The 23,903-nt window shown below is 39.7% G+C and overlaps 1 protein-coding gene across 3 annotated transcripts in view; it reads left to right on the top strand.

Annotated features, from left to right (window-relative positions):
- The window catches only part of ZNF521 (zinc finger protein 521), a 287,367-nt gene that overhangs the window by 16,492 nt on the left and 246,972 nt on the right, over positions 1 to 23,903 (top strand). For all 3 annotated transcript variants that reach the window (XM_047793956.1, XM_047793955.1, XM_047793954.1), the window contains one exon: positions 13,934 to 14,113. Coding sequence is in view for 2 of the 3 variants with exons in the window: in XM_047793955.1 (XP_047649911.1) it covers positions 13,934 to 14,113 (180 nt within the window). In the remaining variant the exon portion in view is untranslated. The remainder of the gene's footprint in view (positions 1 to 13,933; positions 14,114 to 23,903) is intronic.

Here is a 23,903-nt window from a genome sequence, read left to right as displayed (position 1 = left end):
CCAGCGATTGAACCCACATCCTCATGGATACTGGGCAGGTTTGTTACCACCGAGTCACAACAGGAACTACTTGCCACTGCTCTAGTTTAATGTGAAACCTTCCTTTGGGCAGTTCACCTGAATTTTCTTTGCTCTTCATTTCTTTTCCCCCCCTTTTCTGCAGTGAATCCTAACTGTTGAGTTTGTTTTATTTTTATTTCCCATTGCCTTCCCTTGCTCATTAAGCTGCCTGTCCCCTCTGTATTTAGTTCATGAAATCACCCAGTCCCCACTCCCAGGATGCTGGGCTCTGGCTTTCCCTCCGGGTTTTAGAAACCCAGCCTCTGTCACTGCCCGCTGGTTGACCTCAGCACTCATTTGTCCATCCTCTGGGTAGACACTACCATCTCTTTTTATTTGAACTAAATTATAACTCTCATAAAGTTGTCTTTCTATATGGACAAAGCCTAAAACCTTAATACATCCAATCAGATGACTTTCAAATACCCATTTATACTTTTTCCTTCAGTATTAATGCTAAATGAAGTGAAAGAAATAGTAATTGAAAATCGGGGTGGAGAGAGTCAAGAGGATTGTTCGAGGCCACTTTTAATGAGTTGGAATTTCCTTCAATGATAGTAAGTGACAAAAGAAATTCTACTTCAAGGTAATTTAAAATTGACATCCTGGAAGACACTTTAGAAAAGGTACCTTGGGCCAGGGTGGCAGTTTGGTTTCCTGACAGGTTAGCCTTGGCTCCTGACAGGTTAGCCCTGGCTCAGGCTGGAGTCTTGTTAAAGAAGAGGTGACAAGCTGGGGAAGTAAAGTGTCCCGAGCACCCATGGGAGATGGGGGGAGGTTCAGTGTCTCATCGTCTACAAAACCCCAAGGGCTTCAGGAACCAAGAGCTCCTCCCCCCGAGTTTCAGTGCCCCCTTTCAAGTCACGCCAGGACTTTGCAACAGGCTGGGAAGGATCTCAGTCTCTTGATTTCCGATTCTAGGAATTACCTCTTAGGACTATACACATTCTAGACCATGGGAGGAAAAGTAACTTCCCCATCCCTCTCAGCCTCTTAACAGAAGCCCAAATCGCAGGCCCCCTGCCCTGGGAGAGTCACTTTCCTTAGTCAGTCTAGTATTAGCTGTCAAAGTCTCCGGCTTCTGTCCCATCTGCACCATCATCATGTCCTGGTGAGTTGACTTGAGGGACGTGTGCCTGATGGACCTGCCTTTGAATGGTGCAGTGTTGTGAAACCTCTTCATCCTCGGTTTTCTCACCAAGAAATGGTGAGAATAAAACAGTGAGAGTGGATTTCACCTCACAGTTGCAGTAGGTAACAAATGTAAGATGCCAAACAGGTATCCTAGCTGCTGTTAGAAAGTTGCTGACTAGTACCACCTTTTTAATATGGGTCAAGTTCATGGGGGCCAAGGAAGCAGGCACATTTCATCCTCTTCATCTTTCCCTCTTCTGCATATTCCTGAGGGTGCCTGACGCAGTGCTGCGGTTGTCTCGTCTCTGTGTAGAGCAGAAAATATCCCCCCTTGTCCAGAAAGCCTAAGAGGAATCCTGCAAGTATTTATCTTCAACTTTTAGTAACCATTCTCTGCAATGAAAGGAGGTGGGGGGATAGAGCTGGGGAAGAGGTGAGTTCACTTAGTATGACAGACACTTTCTCTCTGGGCACCTCTTTTATGTTTGCAAAGACACTGTATATCTCTTCCATTTGACCTTAAGTGGGTCTTGCATCAGTTATCATTGCCTGCAAAGTTAGAGCCATGCATCTGACTTTGGCTGGTGCAAAGCAAAACTGAGGAAACTGAGGCACAAACACAGATCTAATCCCATTAGCTCAGGTGAGCAGAGAAAGAATGTAGATTTCCTGACTCGAAAATGGGCAGGCTTGAGTCTCATAATTTTCTAGTAGAAGAAGCCAGGGCCAATCTTAAGCCACATCAAGAGGTGGAAATAACTAATCCTCTGGCCATATCTCCCCTTCTGTGTTCCTTTCTGCTTTAGGCATTTTGATCTCGGATCCCTCTACTGTTTCCCCTACCTTCCCCTCCCTCCCAAAGAAGTTACTTTTGCAAGAAAAAAATATGATATTAGTCAGTTACACCTGAGAGAGAATGGAAAGCAGTGGAAGCCTGACAAATCCCTTATTGTGTGATTAAAGGCTTTGGCTTCTGATAAAAGAAACGCCTGCCTCAGAAAGCTGATCTGGGAGGTGTTTTAGAGGAGGTGGGGGTGGGGTGCTAGAGTGAGGGATCCAGGAGTGTTTTCCCATTGCTGGTGAAATCCCTGCAGAAGTACCTCCTTCCAGAGGTTGAGTAGACTTTCAAAGGTGTTCTTTTGGAGGACTCAACGGTCAGGAGATTTGCCAAGGTGGACCCCCCTCACTCCCATCCCTTTCCTCCCAGTTTGAGTGATAGGAAACCATGAGTGATGGATATGCCTGCAGAGTTAGAGCCATGCATTTGACTTTGCCTCAATAGCCCCTTGATGATGTCACATTGGCTCTTTCAAATATACTGTGTGGAGAAGCTAGGGGGGGAAACAAATTCCCATTTCCCACTAGCAGGTTACCATCCTGAAGCAATGTCTGTTTTCTTTTATTTGAAATATGCCACCTTTTCATGCAAATTTTCTTTGTTTCTCTGACAAGATGGACATACCTGTTGGAGATGGGCTGTCTCCAGGACTGGTGGGACTTTGATGCCATCTGTGGAGGGAACTGGGCATGACCCATTCACCATTCCTGAAGAAACATGACTCCAATTCTGATGTTTTAGAGATGATATTTCAGAGATGGCATGTACCCTTTTTTTTTTTTGTAGTGTTAGCTAAATATAAACTTTCAAAAGGATTGGATTTTTAAAAATTGCAAGTAGTAGAATTGGCCACATTAGTGTTATTATTCTTTTCAGAAAATTGAGTGAGGTCTCCTGGCTCACCATTTGAGAATATGTTCCTTCTCCAGTGAAAATTATGTTTCTGAATGTTAAATATAGATAGATAGATAGATATATGTGTATATATATTTAAATATTTTTCTGCTTATTAAAGTGCATGTTAAAAAAACCAAAATGATTAAATAAGGATATTTATTTATCAGCCATTCTCCCCTATGTGTGATTGATTTAGTTGGTTTTATTTTATGCAGGTTTGGGGATTATTTGATAATAAATCATTTAAAATATGTGTATATGTAACATACACTATAAATGTGTGTGTGTGTGTGTTCATTCTCTTGACAAGTCAGGATTGAAACAATGTAAGTGGAACATATTTCCACAAATGTCTATTAATTTATAGTTACTAAGATAATGGCATACACGTTCACTTTCAGTTCTATCTGGGTAGCTCTGTAAATTGTGTATTGATTATGCTAATGGCACTGGTGTCTTTATTACTTGTCTGTAGATACATGCAGATGGAATGCACATTTGGCAAGGTTGTCATTGTGTAGGAAAAGGTGCATTGCTAAAATTTGGTTTTTGGAGAGATTGCATTACAAGTAAAGAAAAACATAAATTCATATGGAAACATAAGCAGTTGTTGTGTTCTAGGAAGTGAAAAGTGCCGTTGAAAAGTTAAAAAATGATGTCCTTTTATTTTCTTTGTTTCAAATTCCTTAAGGAAAATGTTTATGAAATGGTACTAAATCAATAATGATCTATTTTTATAGTTGATTTTTGGTTGTGTGGCTTTTCTTGTTTTGTTCATTAGGCTGAGGAACTTGGACATTTAAGGTTGCCTATATTTTAAAATTTATTAGTCCAACTAGAGGAGAACAAAATGAATTTCTTCTTTTCCAATTATACGTAAATTTTCTCGTATTTGTAATAGCTCATAGGTCATAAATCACAGCCTCACTTTTTGCTCTGATCTTTCATTATACAAACATGTACCTTATTTTTATAGGATTTTTCTCTTTCATTTTCTCTGAGCCATCGTGTTACCGAAGAAGTTGTTTAGAAACCATTTTCTTATCTTCCTGAATGGAATCATTTCTTAGAAATGTGGGCTGTCCACTTATTTGTGTGCTGGCTTGAAAGGAAAGAAAAAAAATCTTTTAAAATGTTATTTTAAAAACATGTTCCCCTTCATTTCAATGGCAGCTTGATCCCTAGTTTGTTTGAGAACCAATTGGAGCTTAGGAAGGGGAAAAAGGAAAAAAAAAAAGAAGCAGTTTTTCATATTCCTGAGCAATATGATTCCATTTAGTGGGATATGCTATGTTTAATTCACAACCTTTAGACAAATCGAGTTGTCCCTGTCTTTCAAGTATGTCATTGCGAGTAAGAAGAACTTTCTCAGTTAAAGCAAAAGCAAGAGTTCCCATCATGGCTCAGTGGAGACGAATCCAACTAGTATCCATGAGGATGAGGTTTTGATCCCTGGCCTCGACTAATGGGTTAAGTATCCGGCGTGGCTGTGGCTGTGGCGTAGGCCGGCAGCTGAAGCTCCAATTCGACCCCTTGCCTGGGAATTTCCATATGCCATGGTGCAACCCTAAAAAGCAAAAAATAAAAAATAAAGCAAAAACAAAGTCACTAATAAAGAGAATTGAATGATAATATTGGATTGACTCTTGTGAATGAGACTGGAGTTTCTTGTCACAAACCTGAAAGATGAGTATTGTTACATTGCAGCAAACGAATGTTTCCTGTTCAAAACAGAGCACTTTCTCCCTAAGCTAGTGTTTCAGTAATTGTTGATATAGTTAACTTTAAGTGCCCAATTAAGAAATATTGTTACAATCAGATTGACATTATTTAAATTAGCTGAAGTCCTAAGAACAATTGGTAGGAGTCGCATATAGTATGATGTCCGGAATACAGAGCTTTTCTTCCCAGATTTTCTTTTGCTGGGGTAGAGTAATGCTCCCTATAGCTGTGCTGCTATAACTGAGGTTTGTTGGTTACATTCAAAGAAATAGCCAGACCGTTTCCCAGATGGCCAAATATCTGAATCCTAGGTTCAAAAACATGTTTCATTTATTGTTGTGATTGCCCTAAGAGGCATTTTTCAGTCGATTTGGTCATTATATATTAAAAAACTACACATACATGTTTTAAAATCATCTCTTTTCCTCCAGAGTGGATTTTTGGTAGTTTTAAAATCACTTGGATGTTGGAAATTAGACTTGTATATCTGGATATTAAAAATATTTTAGGTGATTTTTTTTTTTTTTTGTATGAAATGGAGGAAAGGATGCCGGAAGCTTGGTTTGAGACTGAGCGTAGGGATGGAGAAGTTGGTTTTGTTTGTGTTTGTAGGTTGTTAGGGACTCTACTCTGATATATAACAGCCCCTCATGGTTAGCCAGTGATGTTGAACATGAACGCATCAGGGTAACTGGAAGAATCAAGAGTTAAGTCTTGCAAGAAGAAAGACGTGCCAAGAAGCCCCACAAAACAAAAGAACAGCAATAGCAATAAGAGGACCTTGCATGGTTCACTGGAAACACTTCATCTAGGAAAACAAAACAAAAACCTTTGCAGGATAATTTTTTCTTATTAGGTTTAGATAATTTTGACTTTGTGTACCCATTGCAGTGTTTCCATCTCATATGTGTTCTGTTGATTTATCTTTTTTTTTTTTTGGATTTTTAGGGCCCCTCCTGTAGCATATGGAAGTTCCCAGGCTAGGAGTCGAATCAGAGCTGTAGCTGCTGGCCTACACCACAGTCACAGCAACTCGGGATCCGAGCCGCATCTGCAACCTATACCATGGCTCATGACAAAAATGGATCCTTAACCCAGAGCGAGGCCAGGGATGAAACTCATGTCCTCATGGATACTAGTTAGGTTCATTATTGCTGAGACACTGACAGGAACTCCTGTAATTATTTTTAAGTGGTTTCTTCTGTGCTATTTTCTTCCACATGAAGTCTATGCCTTTTAAAATGACTGTTTCAATGTGTTTATTTGGGTTTCTATTATGCCAGTGGGATGGTGGTGGTCTAGTGCTGTTACTTTGTCTTTCAAAAAGGATGGTGAATTACATGTGGAATCATGTTAACTTTAAGGGTTAATGATGACCCCCCCCCCCCCCGCCCCTGCCAAGACAGAATAAAAGAGAGCTGAGTCAATATCTGGTTTTGGTTTTTGTCAAGTTTTGCATGTATTTTTTTCCTTGGCTTTGTGGTGTGTTTGAAATAAGCCTAAAGTACAAGAAATCTCACCAAAGACCTCCTAAGTCCTAGGAAGTGTCACTGGGGTCTTTGCAAATCTCTCAAACTAGTTAAAAGTTAGCTGGTGTGATGGTGCTTTTTATGTCTGGTCTCTCTCCAGCTTTGGCTTTATTGGGATTATGAATAAAAGGCACAATCCAGGTGTGAAGATAGCGCAAAAGCAAATCATTAGCTTTAGTTCATACACCTCTTTTAAAGCCAAACCAGCAAATTCATCTCCAGGACCAGCTCCATCACACTCAATGCCTGGCCATCATTGAGCCGGCTCCCGCTCACTTATGGTCCTGGTCAGTCCTAAGTCCTCTAGATCCTGTTTCTGTGGTACCTCCCATTACTTCTTTTCTGCTACCGATTTGCTTGCTCTCTACACTTCTTCCCTGCCTGGTCTCCCTGCTTCCGGGTCTGGCCTCTTTCCAAACCATCTTCTTAATTACTGCGGGGGCATCTCTTGAAGATATAAATGCGATCAGTCACTCTCCTTAAAATCCTTCAATGATTTCTTCTAGTGTCATAGCGCCGAGGTTGACATTTGAACATTTAGCTTGCAGTAGTTCCTTCATGATCTACGCACTCTTCCAGCCTTGTCCCTGCCACCGCGCCCCTCTCTTTCCACTCTATCCACCACCCCTCATTTGACTAGCACAGAAGAACTTGCGCTTCCTGGAAAATATCATGTTTTATGCGTCTCTGCCTTTACGAGTCTCCTCTTTTTGGAGTGCCCTCTCTGACTTGTCCTCAGTGCTGTCCACCCGTTAAAACAGCCCAGTGCTGTCATCTTTGGGGAACATTTTCCTGCCCTGTCCCATCTGATTTAAAAGCCCCTTGTCTGTGGGCTACTCCATTTGAGGAAGTCTCCCACCTTCTGCAGTCATTGATTTACTCATCTCTCCTCCTGCCCATCTCATGCTACGCATATGCAGAGAAATATTAAATTTTGAATGAAATACTTAGATAAATGGGGAGCCGACAGGCCTGCAATTTCTAGTCATTGCAAGCTGTAGCTGGCCACTTCGAGGGTGGAAAGCATCAGTGTCCCCAGACACCTGAACCCATTGTGACCCATCGGTTGGAAAACTCTGCAGCAGATTGCAAGCTCCTTGGGACCAGGACCGGGTCTTAGACTTTGCTTCTTAGCCAAATGCCTGTTACTGCCTGGGTGCTCAGTAATTTTTTTTTTTTTTTAACTGAAAATGTGACAGTCACTCAAAGTGAAGGTTAAATGACTTTCAGGTGGGGATGCGTTTATAAATACTCTATGTGAAATCTGGAGTGCCAAGGTTGCTTTCTTCTAAATTTCATGTTAATGATAAAGAGGGACCACGAAAAAGAAAGGAATTTGAGAGGATTCTGATTGGAGGAGGAGAAGCTTCTTATTTGGTTCCAAAGTGTGCATGTGTATTTTTTGTTTTGCATGTGTGTATTTTTTTTTAACCTCTCCCAAGGCTAATTTCCTCCCACTCAGCCTCCTCCTAGAAGGAATTTCATTGTAGAAAGAAGAGTGGCAATAAATTTATGTCTGGCATGTGTTCCTTCCTAATAGTGCATCTGTGCTATTTCTGTTTGGTCTTCAAGGATCATGATAGACCTGCAGAATAATCAAGCAAAACCACAGAAATTCTAAACTTCAACTCCGTGATTTTGTTTAACATAGAGATCATTCTTTCTGTCTGAGAAGATTTTAGAGACAAGAGAAAAAATACATGAAAAGGGTTTTTTTGGGGGGGTTTGTTTGTTTGTGTGTATATTTGTTTCCTTTTCCCTGTAAAACAGCTGAATAACTTTCAGGGAATAGAGTGGTTAGAAAACACACATTGCGGGAACAGTAAAAAGAGTGCATTTTTATCCTTGATTGCTAGAACTCTTTGGACCTGTGGGCATCAGCCACGTCTCAGCTGGGGATGGCTGTCCCAATGCTGAGGCTGCAGTCTGGCATGCTCATCCTCCGCCACCTCATTGATGGCTTTTGTTTTTGTTTCATTTTGTTTGTTCACCATTTCTTGACAGTAAAAGTGAGGCTGCAGAGCAGCAGGTGGTGTGGGACAGACGGCCGCACAGGCTGCAATTGCCACGTTCTTTCATTAGAGCCTCCTTCTGATTTTATGACAGTGGATGTCTATTCTCCCTAAATCTATTTTCATCTTACGAAGTTTTCAGTTAGAATGTATATCTAGAGGCCCCCAAAGATCCCAGCCTTGGTTTTTGAAAAGGAGGAAGGGTCCGGTTAACTCTTAATAGCCAGAAGGTAACTTTTCGACTGTTCTTAGAAAGTATCAAGATACGCCAGCTGATGGGATTTGATGGGATTGGAACACACTTGTGGGGGAGGCGTGCTTTCGGACTTGGTGTACTCTAAGCAGGGAGTAGTATCTGGTTTTCTTTTTAGGTGTGGGACTTTTTTTTTTTTTTTTTTTTTGTCTATTTGCCATTTCTTGTGCCGCTCCCACGGCATATGGGAGGTTCCCAGGCTAGGGGTCAAATTGGAGCTGTAGCCACCGGCCTACGCCAGAGCCACAGCAACGTGGGATCCGAGCCGCGTCTGCAACCTACACCACAGCTCACGGCAATGCCGGATCATTAACCCACTGAGCAAGAGAAGGGATCGAACCCCCAACCTCATGGTTCCTAGTCAGATTTGTTAACCACTGTACCACAACGGGAACTCCCTAGGTGTGGGACTTCTAAAGACGTTTGTAAATCCTGCAAGGCCAATTGTTGTGGTCACACATGAACTTTAAAAACAACATCAGATGGAGTTCTTGTGTGGTGCAGTGGGTTAAGGATCAGCCTTGTCACTGCTGTGGTGCGGGTTTGATCCCTGGCCCAGAAACTTTCATATCCTGCGGGCACATCCAAAAGAAGAAAAATTCATGATTATTTGGCATGAGATTATTGTTAGCTTGAGATGCATCATTTGTAGTGATTTGCAGGGATTGGAGTGTGGAATGCATTTGTTTAAATTATTTGTTTACTTATTCATCATAGAGTTCCTGAAAATAAGACTCTGGGTTATAATGCTCTTTTTATTTTCAGAAGTTATCCTTGGAGGAAAGAACTTAGGCAGCTTTCCAAAATAACAAAAACTTATTTTTACTAGTCCACTAGTAATGTAGTGTTAAGCCCACTTTTTCTTGAACTTTTTTTTTTTTTTTAAATAGTTTTAGGTAAATAAGATCCAGAAGGTCATGCTCATCACACAAAGCCAAGACTTGTTCTTTTTAAAAGGCAGTATGCATTTTTTAGCTGGTATTTTCTTGACCTTACTGGCACTGTGTGGGTTGATTTCAGATTGAGTAATTCATGCCATGGTTGTTTAATTTGGTGAAAAGCTGGCTATGACCAGAGAACAAACTGTTAGGAAATGGTCCAGTTTTAAGTTTGCGTGTGTGTATAAGTGGAGTATTTTGGGTTCATTCATCTCTTGCCAATCTTAGCCGTTAAGCAATCTTCTTGCATTCATATTTACATCATCCTCAGAATCTTGTGTTTCTGCCACTCTCATAAAAAAGAACTGGTTTGTAAGGTAGAGCTTCAGGCTTAGAATCAACCAGAAAAGCCTCATTTATATCTCCGGCAAGAAGGACAGAGGGCCTGCACTGTGTACTCCCTGCCAGAAGTTTTTATAGTAATACTTTGTATCTAGGCTCTGGCTCTTACCATTAAATGTGCTTTTTATAGAGTACCAAGTTATAAATGTAGTGCAGCTACGGCACATTAATCTTACTGCAGAGATTTAATGAGGCAGTTGTTTTGCGATGGACACTATTGGGAGCAGCGAGCGACAGAGTTTTACTTTACCACTGAGCTGCAGAAATATTCCTTGCCTGGTAATAATTATAACCACATGATCTCTTAGTTTTTCTTTCTTTTGCCAGTGCTTTTCCATGCAAAAGTGGCTTGGAAGGAGGTCCATTTCTAGGCAGTGAAATGGATTGGAAATTGGGCTGTTTTCTCAGTGGTTTGACATTTTAACTTTGATCCGGCATGGGATCCTTGTTGCACAGAGAGAAATATGTAGGATGAATTTCAAGAATACAGATCGTCTTTGCCAGTCCACTGAGATGGCTTTTAGATATTCATTACTTTTACTTGACTTTTATATAGGTTATAAAAAGTAAATGTGGTGAAACCTCATTTTTACATGGACAGAATAGAATTTCTGCTGGTTGGCCTTAAACTGATCCCACACTTGAAATTAATTGAAGTCCATGGGTTTATTGCCTCCAACACTTTTAAGCCAGTGCAATTTTTCATTTTCCCCAAAGTTGTAATTTTATTAAACCAAGTTGTAGCAATAACAACCCTTATGAACAGGAGGATGAGAAGAAGGAAGGAACCACCTGCCAGGGAACATAACAGGGGGAAAAAACTCATACGTCTCTTAAATTTCCATTTAGAAGTAATGTTAACAAAATTGGAAACAGAGAGCTGCCATTTATTTTTATAATAATCATTGTGTCTCTCTTTCAAAATTAAGCCTTTTGTCCAAGACCAAGCAGTATACATCTGTGCTTCCTAGGCACAGGAAGGATAAGCAAGAAAGTTGGTTGGGCAGGTGAGGTCATTTGCTATGGGGGACTCATGTTTGAGTGGCTCCTTTAGGGTAGAGGACAGAGGTGCCTGCCACCGTGGTGGGGTTTGTAGTTGCAGTTCAGGGGGTAAGTGGATATTTCAAACTACTGTCGTTTGGGTGGGTTTGTAGCACAACAATAGAGTGAGAATACCAGCTGTCCTTCTTGCAATGGTGTTGGCGGTGGGGTGGTGCTCACAGGCATGGACCTTGTATTTATAACCCCTTAGGCTGAAGTCAGAGGTCTGAATGGCTAGCAGAGTAATAGAATTATTTTTTATGATTGGCTCTCCAAGGACTTGGTAAAAACTACATTACTAAGGCCATGTGCAATTATTGAAGTGTAGCTACCTGTGGGAAAGAAATGTTTGACAGTGTAGGCTTTCTAGAATCTTCCTCCATCAACTGCCATTAGGAATGGCAACTCCTAACACAAATAAACACATCTTTTGAATGAGGAGAAAGAATTCTTGATGAACGGGAGGTTGGAAAAACATATCTACTCACAAGGAGAGAGTCTGAGATGCCGGCACTCATTACGCTACACCAAGGCATCATAGGCTATAATCGCACCCACCCCCCAGAGGGTCCCTCTTAAGTGGTGACCTAAAAACAAATTCGCCAGTTGGCTGGAGCTCGCATCCTGAAGTTGCAGCAGAAGTGAATAAGCTTGACTGACTTCAGTCCCTAAAGGATTCTATCTGTAAATGCAGAAGTGGAAGCAAACCCATTTTTTATTAGTCTTAAAATGACCCTCATTTTAATAACTAGCCACAGAGTCAGAAGCATGGACTGGGGTCATTCTTTAACTGTTAAGAGCAAAAGTATCATGCAGGCATTCGTATTTGTTTGATATTTTTTTATTTGGATTCGTGTAAAGTATCCATAGTCTTGAATAATAAGGAAGGCACGTTCTTATCATTTTCTCTGCATACTACTTAACGTATTCAGAGTGTCTCCTTCTTTAAAAACAAACAGGCCTGCAAACCTGATGCGTAGCATTTAAATAATCATATTAAAATTCAGGCCTAGCACCCACATTTCCCTGAGTGCTGTCAGTTTTATGAGAAACTGGAAACTCATGCTAAACAACTAAGAGTCTTCAGTGTGTGCCTGCTGCCTTCCATCAAGTGTTTAAGTTTGCCATAATTGGGATAGTTACTTATTGTCCTGAGTTACTCTAATTTGGCGGTATTTTACCACTTGGTTTTGGCTTGTTGGAGCTCTTTGAACCATTACCTATTTGTTGCGTCTGTAGCTCTGGATGAAACATTTGAAACCTGCAGTGGCAAATGCGATGGATCAGATATATAGTGTCCGTTTTGGAAAATGTAGGCATGTAAGTGCTTTTGAACTTGGTGGTAACTAGTCTGTTCCTGTTGACAGAAGAAAAAATAAAAGCACAGGACTTTTTCTATATACTCCTTTTCCCCCTCCCTCCTCTCCATTCGCATCATCACTAAATAATTTTTCCTAAGCACTCACCTGGACACGGTGCTGTGCTGGGCAAAGTACAAGACAAGCGAAAAAGATCCTGTGATTACTCCCCCAGGGACTATTGGTCTAAAAACCGCGGTGTATTGAAATGGGCACAGCATAGTGTTGAGATAATAATTTTTCCAGATGGAAAATCAACCCAAATTACCAATTTACTTAGAACACTACATTCTTTTTGGAAACAAACAAACAAAACTACTTGCTCCCTGAATTGGAAATTCTGCCTTTTTTTTTTTTCCATGAACCCAAGAGATTGTTATATATGTTGAAATGTAAGTTGATTTTGGCATATGCGAATCATTTGAAGGGTGGTGATATAGTTAAGTTGCTGGCAGATGTGAAGAAAGGCTTTGGAACAACTGCCAGCCAAAGGGGAGGACCGTGGCTTATAGAAGTAGGTTCGCAGAAGCACGTGACATGCAGGGCAGCAGAAAGTGCTTTCAGACAGGGTGACTGCAGTGTGCTAGCGCTTAATGACTTTTCTAAGAAGTCTGGGCTAATAATTTGATTCTGGATTGTGATATTACAAATAGTTATCCTCCAGTTTAAAAAAAAATGACTACAGAGAACACATTACTTATTTTTGGGGGGTATCTTGATACAGCTCTTTTGTAACTGTTTCACTGAAAACTCTGTTTGGAGACATGATTTATTTCTGACTTCAGAGGACTTTTTGCTGTTAGACATGAATGTCCCACAAATTGTCATAGATTATATTTGATTTTTTCTAAAGAGGCATCCTCTCTCCCCCTATGCTTTCCTGCAAAGAGGAGCTATGGCACTAGAATGTTTGGGGATACTTCTCTAAAATGAAGCAAAGGACAGCAGAAGACAAGTCACAAAGTATTTATTGAGCTCTAAGTGAAAAACGCCGCAGGTGATTTGCCCTCTTATTCCTCCTTGCTATTTGTGTGTCATTCTTAGACTTAGAATGGAACTATTTTTAGATTTCCCGCTATTTAGCTTTTTGACACTAACCATGCCAATTCGTGTTGTTGACCTGATTATAATTTATGATTGTTCTTTGTATATTTTCTTTTATTTTTTGATGACTTTGAAAACAAGAGCCAAGCCAAATGGATCTACCCTTGAATTTGTGCTTGTTAGAGTGTTCTGCTGTGTGGTGGGGCTTATTTTGCTATTGCCGTCTAACAAATAATGAGGTAACTGTGTGTTTTGACCAGTTTATAAGTAAAGGTCAATTTTGTGCCTATGGTAATTAGCTCAGTTTATTCTAGACTTTTGGCTAATTCTGGTAATTTCCTGCGAAAGAGTATATTTAGCAGAAAAGGAATTCATTCTTAAGCACAGTGGTTTTTCCCATTTGCATTGGAGACTGTTTAATTTTAACAGTGATTTATCTCTCCCTTGTAAGCAAAAGCCCTTACAAGGCTGTGAAAAAAATGGCAAAGTTACCCTTAAGGGTGGCAAATTCTTTGAAAGAGGAGATGGGAAAAGGGCTACATGTCAGAGGAGCAAAGGAAAAACTCTGGTGCTCACAAACTGATGCATTTTAGGGAAGACTCACTTTGGATGCTTCTGTAATAAAATCTGCAGTAAAGTCCTCCTAGCACAGCTTCAAGGGAAAAGGTGTTTCTCTTTTTGGTAGCAAGAAGATTAAATGTTACTTTAAAAGAACCTGTCTTTAAACCCCATACTTAGAGAGTCTTGATTTTTTTTTTTTTCCAGACCCCAACTGTAAACTTGAAGACAAGACTGAAGATGGAGAGGCAATAGACTGTAAGAAGAGGCCGGAAGACGGAGAGGAGCTAGAAGACGAAGCTGTTCACAGCTGTGACAGCTGCCTCCAGGTGTTCGAGTCACTGAGCGATATCACAGAACACAAGATTAATCAATGTCAGCTGACAGGTAAACAGTACTTATCACTTCTTGTCTTCTCATACTGTTCTGTTTCTGATTTTTTCAGTTTGTTCTTTTTCCCCTATTCCAACTGTGTGATTCCTATACTTGAGCACCTTGGCAAGTCAAGAAGTGCTTTAGGAAGAATTCTAAGATGATGGTTTATGGTGAACTCAGTGTCACAGCCCCTAGATTTGAATCTTACTCAGATTTTAATAGCTAGTTTAATGTTTTCATTTCCTTTTTTTTTTTTTTTAACTCTAGTGATACCATGTAGATGCTGAACCTGACACTGGGTGGCTAAAATAAAGTTTAAAAATACCTTCTGAATATGTTTCCAAAGAGGTTTAGCATGCATGAAGTTCTTTGAACTTAAATATCATCTCCTGAAGAGAACGTTCCCTGACGAGTCTCTCGCTGCTGAGTTTGGAGCCTTTTAGTGTTCCCGCAAAGGCAGACCCTCCTTCTCCTCGAATATCACAGTGTCCATTGCAGATGTTAACTTCCATCTCCCTCGTTAGACTGGAAGCTCATGGATGATAGGAAGTCTGTCTTATTCATCATTGGACCTCTGAGCCCTGCACAGGGTCTGGCCCACAAAAGGTGTTCCTAAGGCACAGAAGCTATTTTGATATAAAGTTCATAGGAAGAATCAGATTGAAAATGACAGGATGCATGAAATACTCAATTTAAGGTTGGATAAAAGTAAAACTCAGTTTACCAAATGTCTACCCTCTTTAAAAATATATCCTGCAAGAACATACCACACGAGGCTGGGTGAGACATTTTAGATAGGTATCTTTTTTCAGATTCTTGTCATCATTTTTTCTTTTATTATTGGATGATGCTGACACTGCTTGTGTGTGTGTGTGTGTGTTTGTGTGTATCTCTTTCTCTCTCTCTTATTTTCCTAACACAAATCTCTCTTTAACTAACCATGTATAGGAAGTATATTTACTGAACAAGCGGTTCTCCAACTGTTTTCCACAGAATGTTGATATTTTGGTAAGATTTTAAAAGGTGTTCCATTTTAAGTAGGTTTCCTGAAATGTTGGATTAAATCCAGATAAATTGGCTTCTTTATTGAAGAGCACTGTGACTTTTCAAAAAGAAATTGTAGTAAGTGAGTTTATTATGGCATAGAATCATCTTTCTTTCAGAAAACCCATTATCCTTTTTTGGGAACATGAGTTTGAAAATCTATGAAGCTTATGTAAACATTGGCTATGTACATATTTTTTGTGGGTTTTGGTGACTTTTATTTTGATACAATTCCAAATTTACAGAACAGTTACAAAAATAGTACATATAACTCCATTTCATTAAGTGCTTATATTTTGCTCTATTTGCTTTATCATTGTCTCTTTATTAATTTTTTTCTTAATCATTTGAAGGAAGGTTGGAGGAGTTCCTGTTGTGGCTCAGTGGTAATGAACCCTACTAGTATTCTTGAGGATGCTGGTTTGATCCCTGGCCTTGCTCAGTGGGTTAAGGATCCGGCATTGCTGTGAGCTGTGTTGTAGGTCACAGACATGGCTTGGATCTGACATTGTTGTGGCTGTGGTTTAGGCTGGCAGCTACAGCTCTGATTTGACCCCTAACCTGGGAATCTCTGTATGCTGCAGGTATAGTCCTAAAAAAAACCAAAAAAAAAAAAAAGAAAGAAAGAAAGAAAGAAAGAAGGTTTGAACATCACACCCTTCTACATATATCCTGTGTGGTGTTTCCTCAGAACATCTGTATTCTTTTCCATGACACAGCATGCTTACCAAAATGAGGAACGTTTACATTTAACACATAGAATACTGTTATCTAATCCACTATCAATATTTAAATTTCAACAGTTGTCCCAATAATGTCCTTCAGAGATTTGGTTTATTTGTTTGTTTTCTCATCTGGGATTCAGGATCAAGCATAACATTTAATTGTCATGTCTCTTCTGTCTCCTTTCACTGGGAATGATCGCTCATTTTTTGAAGAGTACCTGCCAGCACTTTAGAGAATGCCCTTCAGTATTTGGGGTTGTTTGATGTTTCCTCCTGATTAAAGTCAGGTTATAGACTTGCATGGCGGGAACACCACCCACTGATCTTACGTCCTTCTCCGTACTTCAGATCGGAAGTACATGATGTTGGTTTTCACAAACACTGATGCCATTAACATTGGGTACTTGTTTAAGGTGAGTGGTGTCTACCAACTTTGTCCAGTGTTAGAAGTTGCTGTTTACCTTTTGTAAATAATAAGTAATTAGTGGTAAGATACTTTGACATTATATCAGTATTTTTATTCTCACAAGACATCCATTTTAACTTTAATTTTTGTATTTATTAGTTGGCTTTCTACTACACTTTCCTTTCTTATTCATTCATTTATTTTTTCATTTGTATTACCATGGGCTTTAGGATTTTTTTTTTTTTTATTCACTGAGCCATAATTCATTACCATCATTATTTTGATGCTCAGATTACCTGAGATCTGGCTAGTAGGAGTCCCTTCAAACTGGATCCTGTGTCAATTTCATCTGTCTCCCTCATTATTTGAGGGCTGACTCAGTTTCTGCTGCAGACAGATGCTCTGGGCTTATCATGTTCTAGTCCCAATTAGCCTTTTGTCTGAGGAGACCTGGTTCCTTTAAGAGGACAAAGGTATTAAGAAACCAAGATATGGGCACTAAATGTGCTAATTGATAAAGGTATATTGTTGATTATAAACCATCTCAGCAGATAGAATTAGGAAGTGTATGTGTATACTTAATGTAACACATGGGTAATATAGTTTATACAACACCATACACACAAATATATAGACATGTATGTGTTTTTCTCTGTTTAATAAGAACCACATGTTCATATTGATGCCTCTAATTCAATTCAACCTTTGAGGTACCTCCCAGTCTTTTTTCTTGCCATACTTGTTACTACCTTCTTTCGCAGAGAGGTACCTAGCATCCACCATCCTCCATATGTTTACTTACTTGCTGATTCTAGAATACACATTAAGTAGTTTCAAAAGTGTTTACTCTTATCATCATGATAAGCTGACCAACTAACTAGAGTTTAACAGTTATTTATAGTTATTAACTATGCTTTATGATGTAACATTTATATACAGTGACATTGATAAGTCCTACGTGTATAATTTGATGAGATGTGACAAAATATATATACCTTGTCCCCCATATCCCTCTTAAGATAATTTCCTACATCCTAGAAATATCTTTGGGCCCCTTTCCAATCAATATTACTCCACCAGAAGTAATTGTCTTTTCAGTTTTTTAAATGTGTATTTGTTTTGCCAGTTCAAGAACTTCTTTGTGTGTGTGCATGTGTCCACCTTCCTTTGTTCATCATTGTATCTACAAGATTCATTCATGTTGCATATATAAGTAATCTATTCTTTTTTATTGCTGAGTAGTATTCCATTGTGTGAATGTATCATAATTTGTTTTTCATTCTCTAATCGATAGACATTTTGGTTATTTTTAGTTTTTGGTTGTTGTGAATAAAGTTGTTGTGCACCTTCCTTTAAAGGCCTTTTTGTGGACATATGTTTTATTTCTCTTGAGTTAATAAGTAAAAGTAGAATTGCTGGATTGTGGGGTAGGGTATATTTAACTGTATGAAAAACTTCTGGATCTTCACCTCAAGTGGTTCCACCATTTTATCCTCCCACCGGCAGTGTCTGAGAGTTCCAGTTGTGCGTCCTTGATAACATTTGCATTGCCAGTATTTCTAATTTAAGCATTCTATTGGGTGTTGATAGGTATTCTTTGTGGATTTATTTGCATTTTCTAGCTCATATACATTTAATTGACTTGGTTTACTGCATTTTTTTCCTCAGAATGCATAATTTATGGAAGAAATCCCATTAAATGCAGACAATTAGGATGATTCTGTTTTCAGTGGACTAGCTTTAAAGGGAAGCTTTGCTTATGTGGAATCAACACTAACATTAAAGTGAAGACACAAGAAGCTAACTGATGTGGCCAGTACAAACTGTGCCAGCAAGATACCCTCCTTAGGGAGTTCCCGTCATGATGCAGCAGAAACGAATCTGACAGGTATCCACGAGGATGCGGGTTCCATCCCTGGCCTCGCTCAGTGGGTTGGGGATCCGGCATTGCCATGAGCTGTGGTATAGGTCACAGATGTGGCTCGGATCCCAAGTTGCTCATGGCTGTGGTATAGGCCTTGGAACTTCCATATGCCTTGGGGAGTGGCCCTAAAAAGCAAAAAAAAAAAAGAGATATCTTAGGTAAGAGTGGGGTGTCTCTCAGATGAGACTAATAACTTTAAAATTCAATATTAAAAAAACAAAACTTTAAATTCTATTTAGTGTTTACCTTTTATTGAGTTCCTGCTATAGAATTATCCTTAGCTTTATGATATAGAATGGAAACAAGAAAAAATTATTCCTTGATACCTTTATCTATTATATGTATGATACTATATTTCTTTATATATTATACAGCTTTCCTGTCAGTGCAGAATATGCTGGATTTTTCAGCACATGGATATAGTGAGGATAATATCTATGGGTTAAATACTGTTTTTCTGCAAAAATCTCAAACCCTAATAAAATACTTGATGCATCTGGATCTTAAGCTTTCTAAAAGCTTAGAATTTAGTCTGTGTTCACATCATTTTATCCCACAATATTTCAATCAAAGGAAAGAAAACCGAAGATTGTTTGTGAGTTAACGAAACACTTCAGGAAAGGTGAATCTGAGGGGGCTTGGTCCTGTTTATTGATGTTCAGGGTAATTTTTTGATGAGGGAAAAAGCAGAAGTGGAGGACCACGGAGAGAACAAAAGTGGAAGAAAAAGAAAATCAGGAATCCTTCACATTTGTTTAAAGTGTTAAAGTTCAAATTTGAGTTGAGTTGGCTAAGGGTGCCCTTTGGTCTAATCTGGAAAAGATTAAAGACACTAGCAGCATTTTAATTAAAAAAGTAATGTGATGCTTTTACTTCTTCCTTGATTAAAACCTTTTACTCTAAGTTAGGAGGTCCAGTGCTTCCAAATGTAGTTTCCTGCTGCTTTAGTTGACTCTTTTCTTGTCGCTTCTTCGTTTTTCTGGTGGACAAAATGCTGGTCCAGCAACGGAGGGTATTGCTAGTTGTCTGTTTTTCCCGTATAGTTTTACTCTTTGTCTTTTAACTTGATTTGCCTTATTTATTTGTGCTAATTTTCCTCTGATTCCAGTCCTTTTTTCAAGATGGATTATTTCCTTGCTGTCCTTCTCTCTCTCCTTCCTTTCTCCCTGACTGTTTTATAGTCTCTTGCTGTTTTCTCAACTTTCTTCTTTGCTTCCTGTGGCTTCCCTAATATTAATCTTGAAGTCTTTACTTACATGTTTGGTCCTATCCGTCTAGACCAAATTTGTATGAGGAAAGAAGGAATTCCTAGTACTGTACAGGAGGATTAAGTACAGAGTGGAATTAGGAGAGAAAAGTCTTAAAACTTGCTGATTTGCAAAATAACAGAAAACAGATATTCCATGGTCTGACATCTCTGGGAGTCAGGGGGTAGAAACCCTGCCCTGAGATCCGCCCTCTCCAGTCCTTAACCAAATGCTTTCTTGGTAACCTGAGATCTGTTCTTTGGTGACTCTCATCCCCTAGAGTGAGGTGCATTCCTTGGAGAGCCTGCCTAGGTGAAAAGCGGCTTGCTCCAAGTTGAAAGTTTTGAAATCCTGGTAGAGTCTTGCCAAGCGAGTCTAGACTAGACCTGGCCTTAGGAGATGAAGCTCAATCCTGGAGCAAGATGATCGATTCTAGACTCAAGAGTTGAAAGTCAGTGCAGGGATCCAGTAAACCCGAGGTCAGTTCATGAGCAGATCCCAGCAGATCCACAGACAGGGGACCCAGAGATCTGGAGGGGGTCACACACAGTTCATGGAGTTATCACTGAGGGGAATTCTGGAAGGCGGGCCCTGTGGTGGACAAACATCCAGATTTAGGAAAGAACAGTCCCTGATGATAATGAGGGACAAGGTGACGGTCGTCATCTTCGTCTCACAGCGCAGTTTTCCTCTAGTCTGCCATCCACCGTGTGTAAATAAAATATATATCATCCCCGCTTGAAGGAATAAGGGGGAAAGTGAAAAAAATTAAATCCCACTCTTCAACCGTAGCAGTAGATGGAAACCACCTGTCTTGCCCCAGCCACGCTCTCTTTTCCTGGAGGCTGAGAAGGGAGGGAAATCAACACACTAATGCTGTTGGGACTCTCTGATGCAGAAGACAGATTATCAAAATATATATTTAAAGAAGGAAAAGCACAGAGAACCTCTCATTTTACTAATCCACAAACCCTATCATTTCTTGCCAATTCCCTCAGGGGGTAGGGAGGGCTGGAAGCCAGAGGGGTCTCATCACACTTCTCAACAAAGATTTAATAGCAGGGTGCTATGGGGAAGGCTGAGATTATGGGGACTTTATTATGCTTACAAAACTGAGTCAGAACTAGCATTGTAAATCATCAGAACTAAGCTACACTTAACAGGATAAATGTGTAAATGCGTTTGGTAATACTGTATGCTTATTGTTCTGAATCATTTTTCTCTTCTGCTAATTTGCAAACTTGAGTTGTCTGTTAAGTGTTCTTTCACATCGTGAATGGGAATTGCCTGTGTGTAAATGCAGAAAAAACTAAATAGCATTGTATTAGTTAACTCTCTGGCCCACCAGATTCTTGGTAAGATGAGTAGGTTGAGATGAGTGTGGCAGCAAGGCTGTTGAAAGTTGGGGGAACATAATTGTGGACCAGATTTAGAAAGCCCTAATCATATCTGTGGCTCTTTGGCAAATATCAATACTGTATAGGTTCACTTTTTTGAGGAAAGGGAACCAAACTGATGATGGGACACTGTGCATCAGTATAAAATAGTGTGTTCACCTAATTTGATTTTTAAAATGATGAGACTTCCCGAAAGTGTCACAGAGATTTTGTGAAGTGAGGCTTTTAGACATCTGGATTTTTTGTTTGTTTGTTTTGCTAAAGAATTTAAAGAAAAAATGCAAGTGCATGAACATGTGCTATGTGGTTGTGAAAATTAAAGACTGGTTAGTTCCACTTGACAATCAGGTACCCTAACCTTGGCAGTGGGGGTAAGAAAACGAGTGTTTTAATGGAATGAAGCATTGTTTTCACAGAAGCATAGTATAACTGTTTTTAGAACTTTTGGGGGGCTGTCTTTCTTTTCAAATTGTTAGTTGAAACAAATTAATATGAAATAAATGTAACATTTTAACTCTTTATATTAATTAGGCTTAAGGCATTATATCTTTGATTTGCATATTCTACATTAATTTCTATATTAATTAATTATTCACAGCCTGTGATCAATCATTTATGTATTATTTCTTTATTAATTAGGCCTAAGGCCTGGTATATTTTATTTTCCTATTTCCCTCTGTTTTGATTAATTTCATGTTTCCTACCCAAAATATTTTTAGTGTTTTTAGCCTACTTCATCTCCAAACCCCCAAACCCCAAAATACAGTTCCTTGGGCTCCACTTATTCCATTCCCAGCCCCTTCTCCACATGCTTCTTATTTTTCAGTCCAGCGGTTTTCCAAACATTTTGATTTAAAAAAATTTAGGATGTGTCTTCTTGGTGTGTATTTATCAGTGCATTACATAGATACATGTATGATACAACACTCACAGAAATAGAAATTGAAGAATAAGGTGAAGATGAAATAAATAGGCTTTAAGAATAAATTTATCTTGGGAGTTCCTATCGTGGCTCAGTGGTTAATGAACTCAACTAGGATCCATGAGGACACGGGTTCTATCCCTAGCCTTGCTCAGTGGGTTAAGGATCCTACGTTGCCAAGAGCTGTGGTGTAGGTGGCAGATGCGGCTTGGATCTGGCGTTGCTGTGGCTGTGGTGTAGGCTGGCGACTGTAGCTCCAATTGAACCCCTAGCCTGGGAACCTCTGTATGCCCTAAAAAAACAAACAAACAAAATTATGTCGTTTTGAAGTCCTAGGCTAGATGCATCTGTTCTGGACAGTGTGCTTTAATGGCTGTAAGAGCTGTCTCACAAAGCCACAAAGAGAGAACATATGATACTGTTTCTCACTGAGGTTCATAATTATCCATGGTGGCTATAAGCCCATAGTTCAAATAACTTTTCCTGATAATCTCATTTTTGTTTTGTCAACTTTTGGTCAGATCTCATTAGTTTTTTTCTCCTCACCTCCTTCATACTGCGGCTGGCAAAGAGCTTTCACTTGGAGTGGAAGGGCTGGACTTGCCATTTTCCTGTTGATGACTTGTGCTCGGCTCTCAATGCCCTGCAGTTTCCTTGCAGAAAATGTTAAAAATCACTGATCAAGTTAAAAACAACTTGAGGGTTTTGTGTGAATTATGTTAGCTAACCTTCTACAGGATAATCCACAATGGTCTGTTTCATTGGGCACTGTACACTCTGCTATTTTGAGGTGTGGGGAGGGGATGAGAAGCAAGGGTGCCCTGGATTTAACTCCTCTGCATGTTTCTGGGTGGCTTCTCGTGGCTGACATCCCTTCAGATTGGTTGTTAAATATTCAGACTATCTTTTCTACCCCAGGATATGTACCCTATATTTTAGAGACCACTGTTCTTGACTACCTTTTTTTTTTTTGGTCTTTTTAGGGCTGTACCCACGGCACGTGGACGTTTCCAGGCCAGGGGTCGATTCGAAGCTGCAGCCGTCTATGCCATAGCCACAGCCACAACCACGCCAGTTCCTAACCACGTCTTCAGCCTACATCTCAGCTCACAGCAATGCTGGATCCTTAACTCTCTGAGCGAGGCCAGGGATCGAACCTGCGTCCTCATGGATGCTAGTCAGATTCATTTCCGCTGAGCCACAAAGGGAACTCCTTGACTACCGTTTACTTCATCATGTGAAAAATAACTCACCAAGGCTCAGCTCCTCTCCGTTTTAGAGAAGGTAGTATGGCTGAGTGTGTCCTTTTCTTGGTCTGGTGGGGCCACTGCTAAGTTCTGCCACATATTTGCCAGAGAAAAAGCAATTGTCTGTGATGGGTTCCAATCTCCGAAGCTGTTGGCTGAGTGAGCTCCTTTTCCTGGTGTTGGAGGAAGGGTCAGTTAAACTGTTACCTGCAAGAGAAGCTTTGTGACTTTCACGTTGATTTCTGCCACAGCAGAACTTTTGCTATGGGTATCCAGTCTACTGTTCTTAATCTCTTTGTGAATTTCTCTACCAGAACATGGATGTAAAAATAGTCATTTTTAGGCCTACTGTTGTCTTGATTTTTTTTAATGCTTTGGCACATTGGAATTGGGATTTCTAAAAAGCCTGTGCTGGGGAGGTACATTTTCCCACTATGAATGATGAATTATTGCATGTTTTAATTTACTAAAATTAAACAGCTGGCATGTTGAAGGGTAGTTTAAGAAATATTTTCTCTGTATTCTTGATGTGCATTTTAAAATTAGGTGTTTTTACTGTCAGCCTGTCTTAATAACTTGTGAATCACAAGAAAGCTACTGATTATGAATGGAAAATTCCTGAAGGATGAAATCGCCTTAGAAATAGAAAATAAGTGGATGAATTCACTTTCTTTTTTACAAGTAAAACCCAAGTGGAGAATATGCTGTATTAGCTTGACCTCTTTCTGCAAATTACCTGCTCCCTGATTAATTGGAGGGCTTTTTTTGCGGGGGGGGGGGGGGGTTATGATTTTTATTTTTTCCATTACAGTTGATTGACAGTGTTTGTGGTTTTTGAAATAAGCATTTTGAAATGAATAGAACTCAGGAAGCAAATCAGTATTATTTGT

The sequence above is a fragment of the Phacochoerus africanus genome, chromosome 8 (genome assembly GCF_016906955.1).
Source record: "Phacochoerus africanus isolate WHEZ1 chromosome 8, ROS_Pafr_v1, whole genome shotgun sequence".
In the NCBI taxonomy this organism is placed as follows: domain Eukaryota; kingdom Metazoa; phylum Chordata; class Mammalia; order Artiodactyla; family Suidae; genus Phacochoerus; species Phacochoerus africanus.
The sequence above is the reverse complement of the archived record's forward strand: the minus strand, read 5'-3'. Positions and strand labels throughout refer to the sequence as shown.